General features: G+C 45.0%; 1 protein-coding gene across 3 annotated transcripts in view; it reads right to left on the bottom strand.

The window, feature by feature from the left end:
• Positions 1 to 11,397: 11,397 nt before the first annotated feature.
• The window catches only part of LPGAT1 (lysophosphatidylglycerol acyltransferase 1), a 143,953-nt gene continuing 142,518 nt past the window's right edge, over positions 11,398 to 12,832 (bottom strand). For all 3 annotated transcript variants that reach the window (XM_074949302.1, XM_074949299.1, XM_074949301.1), the window contains exon 8: positions 11,398 to 11,727. In XM_074949302.1, coding sequence (XP_074805403.1) covers positions 11,432 to 11,727 — 296 coding nt within the window. In that variant the 3' untranslated portion in view covers positions 11,398 to 11,431. The remainder of the gene's footprint in view (positions 11,728 to 12,832) is intronic.

Genomic DNA, 12,832 nt, shown 5'->3' with positions numbered 1-12,832 from the left:
AAAGGTGTTTAAAGGTGGGTTTAAAAGGAAGGACAGTTCATCTGTGTTTGACAAGTGAGAGGTGAATTTGCAGCAAAGGGAGAGTGTGTGTTGGAAGGAAACAGCTCGTGATTGAGGTGAGATGGGTGTGGCACAGGGACAATCATTACATTTTTTTTTTTAAAGCTCGGGACCCTAATTTCAAAAAGGAGTAAGGCAGCAGGAGGGTATAAGACCACAGTGTAGGGAGGAGAGAACAAAAGGAAACAGAGGTTTATCTATGGGGAGAAGAGAAAGTTCTTTGCTTCTCCTGAGAGTTTAAACCTAAGTCCCAGATTCAGCAAGGTATTTAAGCACATTAATTAATACCTAGTTCTTACATGTTTCAGAGTAGCAGCCATGTTTGTCTGTATCCGCAAAAAGAACAGGAGGACTTGTGGCACCTTAGAGACTAACAAATTTATTTGAGCATAAGCTTTCGTGGCGGTTTTTCATCCATAGATCTCAAAGCACTTTACGAGGGAGCTCAGTATGATTTTTATAGGAAAGGGAAACCGGCACAGAGCAGCAAAATGACTTGCCCCGTCACCCAGAAGCAGCAACAGAACCCATGTCTCCTGAGTCCCAGTGCAGTGCTCTATCCACTAGGCCTCACATGTAACTGTAAGCATGTGAGTAGTCTCTGTGATTTCAAAGTCAAGATCAATAGTAGCCTGATGACCAGGATGAATTCTCATTATGTGTCACATTTTCAGTCTCTCTCAGCAGGGATATTTAATAAGTTTGAGGCTTCAGAAAAATGAAAGCACTTTAATTTTTAATTAGTAGACATCAGGGGACATGACCCTTTTAAAAAACACAACAGGGAGGTTTGGGTAATTGAGGTCTGAATATTCAAAGTTGCAGTATATTATATAAATATGGCTGTAGCTGTCCAATACTGACCTTAAGTTACAGATCATTGGGCTTGAAGCTTTGGTAGTTTCAGATGTCTGTCTTTTTTTTTTAAACCACACACAAGTTACAGGACTTAAAATAATAATAAATAACCCGCTGTGGCATAAAATTTCCTGGAGCAACAATGCCTCAGCTGTGCTCACATTGACTATGATACTTAGGACAAAGCTGCTTCCTTCTTTAATACAGGCTGTTATATCATGAGGGTCTAAGGTTTCACTGGCTGTAACATAAGCACAATTAAATAACAATGCTTCATCAACAATAACCATCAGTGTGCAGTGGTCAGGGAAGGAGCAAGAGACATTTCAGGGATGGGCTTTCCTATTTATACACAGAAAAATGCAATATGCTGATGGCGTGAAAAAGGTCTCTCTGAGACAATGGGTGCAAGGTGGCTGGTTTTATTTAGAATCGGCTGACCTCCCTTTCTTGAGAAACAATTCAGATTGACTTCAGGTAAAAAGGGATCCTCCGTATCTAAGCTAATTTCAAAGCACAATACAACTTGTCAGAGGAAGCATTCCTCTTTGTGTTGCTGCTGCACTACTAAGGAGGGCCAGGGAGGGGAAAGTGGATGCTGGTCTACATGCAGAGTTGCACCAGTTGAACTGAAAGGTGTGATTTTAAACCACTGTAGTTAAACTGGTGCAAAGGGCCACGTTTTAAACCAGGCTTATTTCAGTTTTGCTTCAGTCAGTAAGAAACAGTTTTTTGTTAAACTCAAATGGGCCTCTCAAAGCAAAATCCCAGTGTCTACATCAGGGCTTTGCAGCAGTTTAGTTCAACTTGTGTGTAGACAACCCCTAAGCAGCAGCTTCCCAAACTCTAACATCTACAGGCTTGTCAACCTTTGAAATGCTACAGCAGCACTGCTGTGTGGGGCTATAGTGCTTCAATGTAGACACTACCTGTGCTGACAGGAGGGGGTTCTCCCATCGGGGCAGGTAACCCACCTTCCTGAGAGTTGGTAGCTAACGCTGTTTACAGAGGGGGTTAGGTTGGCTTAACTACATTGCTCATGGGTATGGATTTTTCACACCCCTGAGCAACATAGCTGAGTTGACCTAACTTTTTTGCCTAAACTAAGCCTGAGTAAATTACACCAATGAAGACAGACGGGTTTTCTTGGAATCCCTGGGAAAGAGAACCCAGAAGTGAACAGTGAGCGTTGAACGCAACAATAATAATGCTGAGGTGACGCTCACTACCAGTACTGCATGTCCCATGATAAGGAAGAGCATGCAAGAGGGTAGGGCAGAGGAGCTGGCTGAATGCTTGATGCCAGCACCGCCAAGTTTGGATCGCTGTTTAAATCATTCACCTCAGTTATCCATGGGCACTTGCCTATGCCTGGAATTCTAGGTCCTCCTCAAAGATACATGGTGTGTCCACACTATAGCATTCGCTCAAGCACATCAACCTTCAGTCACTTCCTCGCACGAGAGAATGCACCCATGCTGCACGAAAACACTTGAGTTGCATGGCGGTTGCTATAACATGCTCAGTCATGTGACACACGATGGGGTGGGGTGCTAGAGGATTGTGGGAAGGTATAACAGGGTATGAGATCACAGTTCTTTTCTCACCTCTGGTGCCCCCCCGCAAGCTGCCAACTGACCTTGGTGGCTCTTCTCCAGTTAGATGTTTATTGTAAGATCTTTCAATCATCAGCAGCAAATACAAAGGCCTTGTCTACATCCCACACACTTGTACAAACTCTTGTCTTATAGGTTTCCATCTGTGCTGTTGGAAACGCAGATTACAGCAAGCGCCCATAACACAGAAGATAAGGACTCTGTATCACATCCAGTTTGGCTCTCCGGCCAAGTCAAAGTCCAAATGCACCATTCAGTGAGAACTCTTGTGCCATAACTCAGGTGAATTTACTAGTGAAGAGAAGCCATTAGAGAGCTTATCATGGCCTTGCATCCCTAACATTTCCCACTGATGCTAATGCTGACGCAACTCCATTTGTGGTAGTAATGATAAGAGCACTGGTGCAGACAAGGCAGTGGGCGCTTTACTCACCTATTTGTCTAGATCTGCTCTGAGCTGGGTTGGATGGCAAGGTGTCAGAAACACAGATGTACAGTGTGCCCACTAGTGGGTAGCTTTGGTGGGGGTGGGGAAAGCTAGCACAATACAGTCTAAAGGAGCATTGTCACTTCAGGGACTGTTCTTTACATCAGCTGTGCCCAATTGGGAAGGGGTGTGTGTGCGTGCTGATTTCAAGATGGTTTTTAATGCCTTAGTTGTAGAAACCCTGGCTGCCTGTAGATATGCTGCTCGAAGGCCAGCTGAGTTCATGCAGCATCTCTCCATGAGGGGTTCCACCGGAGGGAGGCAGCCAGTTATCCCACCAGCTTGTACTCTGCAATTCATTCCCTGGCCACCCTTCTCAGTCACTCCTACCCCACTTTTAACCATCACGTTACAACTTCTATTTTCAGAGAGCGTTTGGTTTTAAGTATGGCCACCCCTGCACTGATGATAGTCCTCCTCCTCTTTTTTTCTTGCTCTCTTTTATTGTCGCTAACCCCTTACATTTGTTTTAATATTTTATAACCTCAGGTGTTTTCGTTGTGTTTCTAGCCATGCTGCACATTGCTGGTGAGGAAAATCCTCCCCTCTCACCCTCCCTCTTCACTCTATGGTTCCCCTATGATCTGGGCAACAACCAATGATAAAAACTAGCTGTAGCCAATGACTGCTGGTGTAGGACAACTGCACTCCCAAACTCCCTCATGGCCTCAGGGTGTTCCTACAAGTGTCCCCTGCTTCAATTTCCAAACAGTACATTCACTACCTTTCCAGTCCCAATATTCCATCAACACACCAAGTCCAACTCCAGGGTCTCTCTTTAGATGCTCAGGAAGGGCTCCAGCATCTCTCATTCACATCCCCTCTAGCTGGAGGGCTTCTCTGCCCTGTTTCATTCTCAGGTATGGTTCTCGCTCTTGCCCAGAGACATTAGTGAGCTCACCCCTTCATCACTCCCCAGCTTCAGCTCTCTGGCTCAGAGAGCCATCCGGTGTCTCCCTGCTGTTCTCAGCCTTCAGCCCTCTCTGGCCTGGAGAAGTTTGCATGTGACCCCCAAATACCTTCTGCTTTCAGCAGCCTGGTCTGGCTCCATGGCTCATTAGGGAACTCTCACTGCTCCTCCTCTGGGACATCTCCTCCCTGAAGCTCTCAGCCCAGCTCTCCTCTTCCTCTTTACTTCCCTAGAAACCACCAGCTCTTCCCCTTCTCTCTTGCCCTGGACATCTGCACACCTTTGGGCTCTCTCTCATTTATAGCTCTTGGGGCCACCCTACTCTTCTCATTGCACCAAACTAGGGCACACCTGGTCTGGAACAGGCACCTTGGGTCCAATTTCATTTAAGGGGCAACTGTCCTGTTACAGCCACTACTGACTAAAATCCTGCTGAATAAGATTTTAGCAACAGTGTCCTCCCACAGCACTGGGAAAGTACAGACACAGGAGGGGAGCTGGGATAGTGAAAAAGCAGTTTTCCCTTGGCCACTTAGCAGGAAAGGTTAGATGTTTATTCAGTCATCATCAGCAAATACAAAGGCCTTGTCTATACAAAAGGTTTTCTCTCCCCCCACCCCACTCTCCTGCTGGTAATAGCTTATCTAAAGTGGTCACTCTCCTTACAATGTGTATGATAATCAAGTTGGGCCATTTCCAGCACAAATCCAGGGGGAGAAAACCTGGATTTGTGCTGGAAATGGCCCAACTTGATTATCATACACATTGTAAGGAGAGTGACCACTTTAGATAAGCTATTACCAGCAGGAGAGTGGGGTGGGGGGAGAGAAAACCTTTTGTAGTGGTAAACACCCATTTTTTCATGCTTCGTGTGTATAAAAAGATCTTCTATACTTTCCACAGTATGCATCCGATGAAGTGAGCTGTGGCTCACGAAAGCTTATGCTCAAATAAATTGGTTAGTCTCTAAGGTGCCCCAAGTACTCCTTTTCTTATATCACATCCAGTTGATAGCTTAGGAGTAGGTAAACTAGCTGTGATGCGGAGTCCACTGATTACCAGAGGAAAATCAATGGAAGCAATTTGGTATAACTCTAAAACCCTCCAGATTTTCAAACATCAAAACTAGTCAATCTGAAATCCCAGCATGGGTATTATAACCCCCCTCCTATCCCCGCCACACAGCGTGGCCCACTGCTGCAGTGGCCCAGCACTACAAGCTGCTAAGCATTCTCAACTTCAATGGAAGTGAAAGGTGCTCAGCCCCTTGCAGGGTTGAGGCACTAGATGCCCAGTCGCATTAGAGCAGCCTAAACGCTGGTTTTATGCGCAACGCTACAGGATTCTGCAGTAGCTGAAGGACAAGGTGTTAAGTGATCTAGACACATGGCAACAGAGTTTTCATTTCCGAGCCAGTCCCTGATCCTTCGTGAAGAATGGGGAGATATGGCAGGTGATTTTCAGAAGGATTTGACCTTTGGAAAGTGCTTAGTTGAGACCATTAGCATCTTAAAGGAATTCTAAAAAGAGTTTGCCAGAAGTCAGAGGCCCTCCCACAGTCTGGCCTGTACAATTATGTTTGTGTCAACTGTGTTTGGAATATGAAGAACAAACAAGAGGCAGTGGGTGCGCCAGAACCTCAAGTGCAGCCAAAACAAAGGAGGTTTTTCTTTAACATTCAGTTTCTGACTAAGCTACCGGGCTGCTTACATCAAAGGGTACGGATGAGCCTGAGCTATGAAGCTGGGATCCGGATATTAAATCCGACAGTGTTTGGATCTGGGGTTTTGGTTCAAACCACTATATAGATAGGGGTGAGCAGCACAATTCAGCTCAGATCCAGATCCATCTTAGATCCTCATGCCACCAATGCCAGAGTTCAGATGGAAGGGGTTGCAATTTTTGTTTGGGCCCCATCTATATAAAAGAGGTCAATGGAGTAATTGAGCAGGATTTCACTATATGCATGGTCTAGACACATATTAACCAGTGCTTTAGAAAACCCTCCAATCTGATGTGCACTAGGCAATAACTGATAGGCAAGAACTACAGCGAACCACCTTTAAAGAAGGCCTGCCCTGAAGAGGTGAAAACAATGGGTTTCTGCTATTTTTGCTGCTTTACAGTATACAGCGAAGGCCGGGTTGGTTAAAAAACAGGCAGATTCCCCGCTCCCTCCCCATTAACCTTAGAAATATCAAGTCTGGTCTTTCCTGTTTTGCCAGAGCATTTTTTACTGAGAATGCAGCACTGAGAACTGGGAGCACTCTCGGCCCTTAATTGAAGGGACAGGACTGTTTAAAGATTTAGCAAGAGTTCTTCTTTCTCCCACTGATTGCCAGTACCCAGATTAAAAATCCCCTCCCTCTCTCTTAAACTTCACTCCCCCATAAACCAAGGCATTTCAATCTGGGGGTTGCATCCCAAAAGACGCCAGGGGATTGTGACCACATTGCCCTTCCAACATTACTAAATGGGAGGGGGTTTCTGGTATAGAAAAGGATGTGAGAACCACTGTCATAACTTGGGGTTCTCCAGGGACCCACAGAGTCCGCTAGAAAAAAAAAAACGAATGCAGACAAGATCTAGATTTCTTTAAAAGAACCTGCTTACTTTTTAAAAGGGAAAAAGCTCATCTTTCAAGCCTACCTCCTGCACCCCAATGGACCAAACAAGGCATAAACCCCATTTTCTTTCCCTGGCAGATCACTTTTAAAACTGGTGGGTAAAAGCTCAGTCCTCATGATAACAAAGTCTTCCCCTCAGCCCATCTCATTCGAACCAGTTTAGCACATGCTGCTGGTGACAGCGGAAGACAAATGAGCAGTTGTTTTGTTGTCCATCTAACGAGGACTTTTGCCTTGCTAACTTCACAGCTTCCTACTTGCTCCTCTTCTGAGCTTACAAAACACAGAAGAGAAAAATGGACAGTTGTTCTATTTAAATCCCTGTAAGCCTTGTGCTCATTAAAGGTAAAGAGGTAGAACTGTAGTCTTAGCTAGGATTGCACTAATTAGTGTGATTGGCCCTTCTGACATCTACCTTGCTACGTTCGGGTTTCCCTGCATTGCCTGATGAAGTGCGTACAGTATCTTCTTACACAGCAAAGTGTCCTTGAGAGAGTGGCATGTGGGCTGGAAAATAGGGCAGTAGCCTTTTGCAATACTTACCTGCAATTTTCTGCATTCTGCTACTGTTGCTTAACAGATAAAGATTTCAGACATGTTATTTGAATTACAGCAGTGCCCAGAGGCGCCTCACTGTGCTGGTTGTTGTACAAACACAGTAAGAAACAGAGCCTGCCCCAAAGAGCTTTCAGTCAATGGCCTTGCTTCACTGTTAGCACTCAAACATATTTAATTCTAAACATCTGGTTATGTTGACTTCAATGGGCTACAAGCACAAGCTTAAAGTTAAACGTATTTAAGTGCTCTGCGATATCAGCTCCTAAATAGATAAGAAAGGGTAAGGAGAAAGGAAGCAATTTTCTGCTTACTCAGACATTTCTCCCTTTGACTGTCTTCTCCTTTTCTTTGATCATGCAGTGAAGTCATAACCGTGTATGTGAGAGCATTATTGAACTACTGCCATAAAGAAGACTGTGATATCAATAACTCAGTAATAGGACTTCACTTGTGGGGGGAGATGCATAGAGGAGTGGGGGAGGGAGGGAAGAAAGAGAAGAACATAGTTATTGCATATTGCAGAAGGAAACCACTGATGAAGTAAAATATTTTTGATAGCTGGCAATAATGGAAAGAAACTGTATGAATGATGCATGAAAGACAAATGGATTAGTGCTTAAATGAGATCTCAGATCACGGAAAACCCTCTGCCCTCCTGTGGGGTTATTTTTATAATTTGATTTATTAAAGATTTGGCAGAAGAAAAATGCTTTTGACCAAAATGCATTACAGGAGTTCTCCTGTCCCTCCCCCAGTATACATCACTCATTGTCAGATACTGGGAAGTACTATACGTGATTAAATAATGATAGTTAATAGTTGTTAACCTATTTCTACACCATCAGGCATTTGCTTAAAGTGCTGTAAAAGTTGTCCAGTGTTACTCTCACACTTGACATTTACGTTGTTTCAGCAAGGACTCAAGAGATGTGCTTTTCTGTTTTTTAACTGTCAGTGGGATTTTTGCTTTATCCATTAAATATATATTTACCATTTTATTCATACCTGTTTAGTCAGAGCCAAGACATCACTCATGACGGAGGCCAAGGATAACCTTTAACATTAAATTGGGGGCTTGCCACAGGCTGTATTCTAGCTGTACAGTTTATTTCCTTAGCACGTTACTCATTTTCTTTGGGATTTGAATGTAATGCCAATACAGCAGAAGTAGAGGGGTTAAGCTATGGGTGATGAAAGTGATTAGAGGCATGAAGAGAGAGTGAAACAATTAGGATTGGTGAATTCAGGGGAAGCCTAGAAAGGCTGGAAACGATAGAGGTATGTAAAGCAATGAAAGGTTAAACAGGAGCTCCTTCTCTGTACCAGTCTCATAATACGAGAACAAAGAAACAGCCAATGAAACTGAAAGGCAGTGCATTTAAAACTGAGCAAATTTAAAAAAAAACAAACCAACATAGGGCATGACTAGCACATGAAGTCATTGTCACAAGGTATCCTTGAGGCCAAAAGCTTGGTAGGATTCATAAAAAGACTGTAAATTTATATTGACAATGAGAATATTCCTAGTTACATCAAATAGAATAAAAAACACAAGGACTATAAACCCTCAGATGTCAGGACATAGGCCAACCTCTAATAGAAGGGATTAGGAACTTCCTCTGTAAGCAAGTTGTTGTGTAGTTTCTCACTTCAGGACTCCTTGCACTTTTCTCCGAAGCATCTGGTTCAGGCCATTGTTAGTGACAGGATGCCTGATAACAAGAACCAAACAGGTGTGATTCAGTCTGGCGGTTCCTATGTCTACATAATGGAGCCGATCTATTGTTAAGAGTTACTCCCAAAGTCTAATGCATCCAATATCAAATGAATAATTTTTATAACTATTTAATATTCTATCTGCTGCTGCCTGTTCCATGCACATCAGGACCTCACTCTCCTTCAAATCCTTCTGCCCCCGTCCCCACTTTGCAGCTGGTTTCCCCATCCAGTCTGCTCAGGAGCGTTCAAGCACTGCTGCAGCAGCTTGCCGTGGCTGGATTGTACAGCTCCTAAAAATCCTCCCCTAACCAGGGAGAAACCGTCACATCCCTAGATAAGCTGTGCCCTTATTTCTAGTCTGAACTTGTCTAGCTTCAGCTTCCAACCATTGGATCTCGTTAGGTCTTTTTCTAATAGGTTCAAGAGCTGTCTACTCCAGGAACTCTCGTCCCCATGCAGGAACTTGTAGACCATGATCAAGTTACCTCTTAACTTGCTCTTTGATTAAACAGACTGAGCTTCTTTAGTCTAATTAGAAGGGATGTTTTCCAGACCCCTGTTATTCTTGTAACTCTTTTCTGTACTCTTTCCAGTTTGGTCAACATTCTTCCTCTTGTGAGAATTAGAGTATAAATTAAATCCTAGAAATTAGAGTTCTGCTAATGGAATTTATCCCTTTAAATTAATACAAAACTCAAAAAAAAAAAATAGCTAGCAACCTTAACAAAGCAGAGTTCAGTTTGCCCATATATTACCTTTAAGGTGTTCACTAATACCTGCCTTGCAGAATGGAGGGGGGCCTAGGTCAAATTTAAAACCTTGTTGGAAATATAGTGAAGTCACCTTGCCAATGACAGAAGGGGCAACCTCTCAACTCCTCCTCCTGCAGGAGTATGCATCCGAGCATTCATCTGTTCAGAACATCCAAATGATTTACTCAGTATAGTGGCTAGTAACAGCTCCAAAATACCAGGTTTATTTTTGTGTAAGTTCTCCACGGCCCTTCTTGCCCCGTGACATCATGGCAATGACTAAGCAGTTTAAAATAGCTCTCTGTAATGCCAAGCACTGTCCCATTTATACAATTTACATGTCCTGGCTTCTCCCAGCTGTCTGAGCTGTCCTGCCCTTTCTGATCTGCTCTCAGATTTCTAATGTGTTTCTAAGCTGCTGTTTGGAAGGTATTGAGATACAAAACAAAAGGGGAAATATTTGAAGGTCACTTATATCAAGAGTATGATACATTCAACCTTCAAAAGAAAAGGCTGATTTTGAAGTTGCACGAGTAACAGATAAAAATAACGTAATGTATCATTTATGTTATATAACGTGTGTTTATTAAAAAAATTCATTGCCATAAGCACCTCCAGAAAACCAAAGAATCAGAGTATAGCTGTAAACAAGAAAGGGGCTCTATGAATTCCATACTTTGGGCCTTATTCTGCCACAGGATACACACCCTAGCCCAGGGGTCCCCAAACTTTTTATCTCGTGCCACCCTCCCCCCCCCCGCCCCAAGCTGGGACTGGGCCTCTAGCTCCGGGGGATGTGGACGGGGTAAGGGGGCCAAGGCTGGAGTAAGGGGCAGGGGCAGAACCAGGAGCGGACCAGAAGCTGGGGACCAAGGCCAGCAGCCGGGGCCCAGGGCCCAGTAGCTGGGAGGCGATCTCTTCCCAACCCCCGTGGGGGCAAGCCCATGCTCCCCCCTGAATGTTCCTCTGCATTCCCCTAGGGGAGCGCACCCCACTGTTTGGGGACCTCTAACCTAGCCTCTTACTGAGCAGGCCCCTCATTCTCCCCAGGTGGCTTTGTAATAGGGTAATAGGGTGGTCGCTATCCAAGTCCCCCTTGTGGCCATGGCTTGCTTTGCAGGCACCCTGGCCATTAGCCTCCTTGTGTGGGCTCCTTAGCACTCCACAGTCTCTGTTGTAGCTCACAGCACCACTACCCATGGCTGGTTTAATATCAAATAAGTTCATACAACCCTCAGAGGCCTTAATCACTAAACAATCCAAAAAATCCTCAGATGAGTCCACAACATAAAGTCCATAATTCTACTCCAACAGCTCATACTTTACTCCAGTTCTTCTGCCACACCCAGAGCTCCTTCTCTGTCAGTGTGCTCCACCCGAAGCCTCCAGTCCCAGACCTTTCTGACAGGAGCTCAGCCCTCTAGCCCTGGCTTCCTTCACTTTCAGGGTCTCTCTTGTGCTGAGGGAGAAGGCAGTCTATCCGCTGCTCTCCTCCAGAGAGCTCCTGCCAATTGGCTGCAAGAGAGGGGAGCCCTGATCCACCACAGCGTTCCTAATCCTGGGCCCTTAAAAGAACAGTCCTGACATTTTCCCCCCCTATCCAGCTCCTAATTATATAGGGTGGCTTCCTCTCTTCTGCTACCAGGCCATTTCCTGGGCCTTTGTTCTGTCCAACTCCCTGGAACAATGTCTTTTGGCCCCTCTACGCTTACAGGGCCAGTACATCCTGTTGAAGACTTTCATATTAACTATTCTCAGTGTATAAGTCAAAGAGATTCTTCCAACTGCAGCTGGTGTTAGAAAACCAAGGTGAGCTCTGTCTGCCTCCGAAGCTGATTCTGCCATCAGGACCTAGCTGACTGCTGTCTGCAATGCACAAGGCAAAATAGAATTGTGGTCACAATCCCACAGTTATATCGAATTGGCAGTGCTAACAAAATTAAATAACTTGTTTTTGTCACTGAAGCAAGCAGATTTGACTCAAAGATATAGGGACTCGGTGTTAAATTGCATTTTAGGTAGCTCCCTTTTTCACCATGATCACACTTACTGGAGGGCTTTCCCGTCTTGGCTCCAGATACCATAACAACCATTTGTAGCCTAGGGACACTCCTTCCTAAGCATTGTTTTGGCTGGCAGTCTGAAAAAAAGGCGAGTGAAAAATGAAAACTGCAACTTATATTTTTACGATCTCTTCCTTTACAATAATGGCGAGAACATACCAATGCCTTTTAAATTAATATAACAAGAATGGCTAGAGACAGGAAACCCAGGAGTTTGTGACAAGGAAGCAGTGCTCCACATTTGAATCAGTGAGAGAAGCTGGGTCAAGTTCTATTAGAAAATGCTGCTTCTTAATCCAACATTGGTTTAGCTATGAATATGGTAGATCATTTACTGCACGTTTTGTCAAGTACTATTAGAACTGTCCTTTAAACAGTTGTGAGTCTCCAGCTGTGCCCCATTTGCTCTCCCACTCAGCTGCTAATTAGTTTTTTCTTTATCACCAGTGGTGGCCCAGACCGTCTGCTTCCTCATGGGAGGGGATGTGCCAATTATGGTACGTCTACACTGCAGCTGGGAGCATAGGCGCCGATTCCCCGGATCCTCTGGGGCTCAAGCACCCACTGGAAAAAAAAAGGAAGTGCTCCAAGCCCACAGGGCTGGATTAATCTTTTGTGGGTCCTGCGTGCCCAGACCATGGCCCCGCCCCCTGCTCTGCCCCGAGGACCTGCCCCCACTCAACCTCTTCCTCTGGAGGCTCCGCCTGCCGCTCGCATTGGGGTCAGGGGGTGGAGAGGAGCTCCCACCAGCAAAAACAAAGGTCATCGCCTGGGTAGACAGAATGGTGCTAGCAGAGCTTGAGCTAGTGTGATAAAAATAGCAGGGTGGACGTTGGAGGTCGAGTGGGGACTTGGGCTAGCCATCCCACTTCAGGCTGTCAAGCCCACCCCACCCCCAGGTCTAAACTGCCACCCAAGACACAATGTCCACACTGCTGTTTTTAGCATGCTAATGCAACAAGTGTGTCTACCAGGGCTGGGAAGCTCACTCCCAGCTGCAGTGTAGACTTAGCCCTAAGGGTATGTCTGCACTACAGTCTGAGGTGTGACTGCGGCATGAGACCCAAGCTACCTTTACCTGCACTAACACAGCTAAAAAGAGCAGTGTAGCTGCAGCGCTATGGGATTCAGGGTGGGCTATCAATGCACATATGTACCCAGGGTCCCCAGACTGATTGTACA

Source organism: Natator depressus, chromosome 3, assembly GCF_965152275.1.
Source record: "Natator depressus isolate rNatDep1 chromosome 3, rNatDep2.hap1, whole genome shotgun sequence".
NCBI classification, from domain to species: domain Eukaryota; kingdom Metazoa; phylum Chordata; order Testudines; family Cheloniidae; genus Natator; species Natator depressus.
This window is presented reverse-complemented; position numbering and strand designations above follow the sequence as displayed.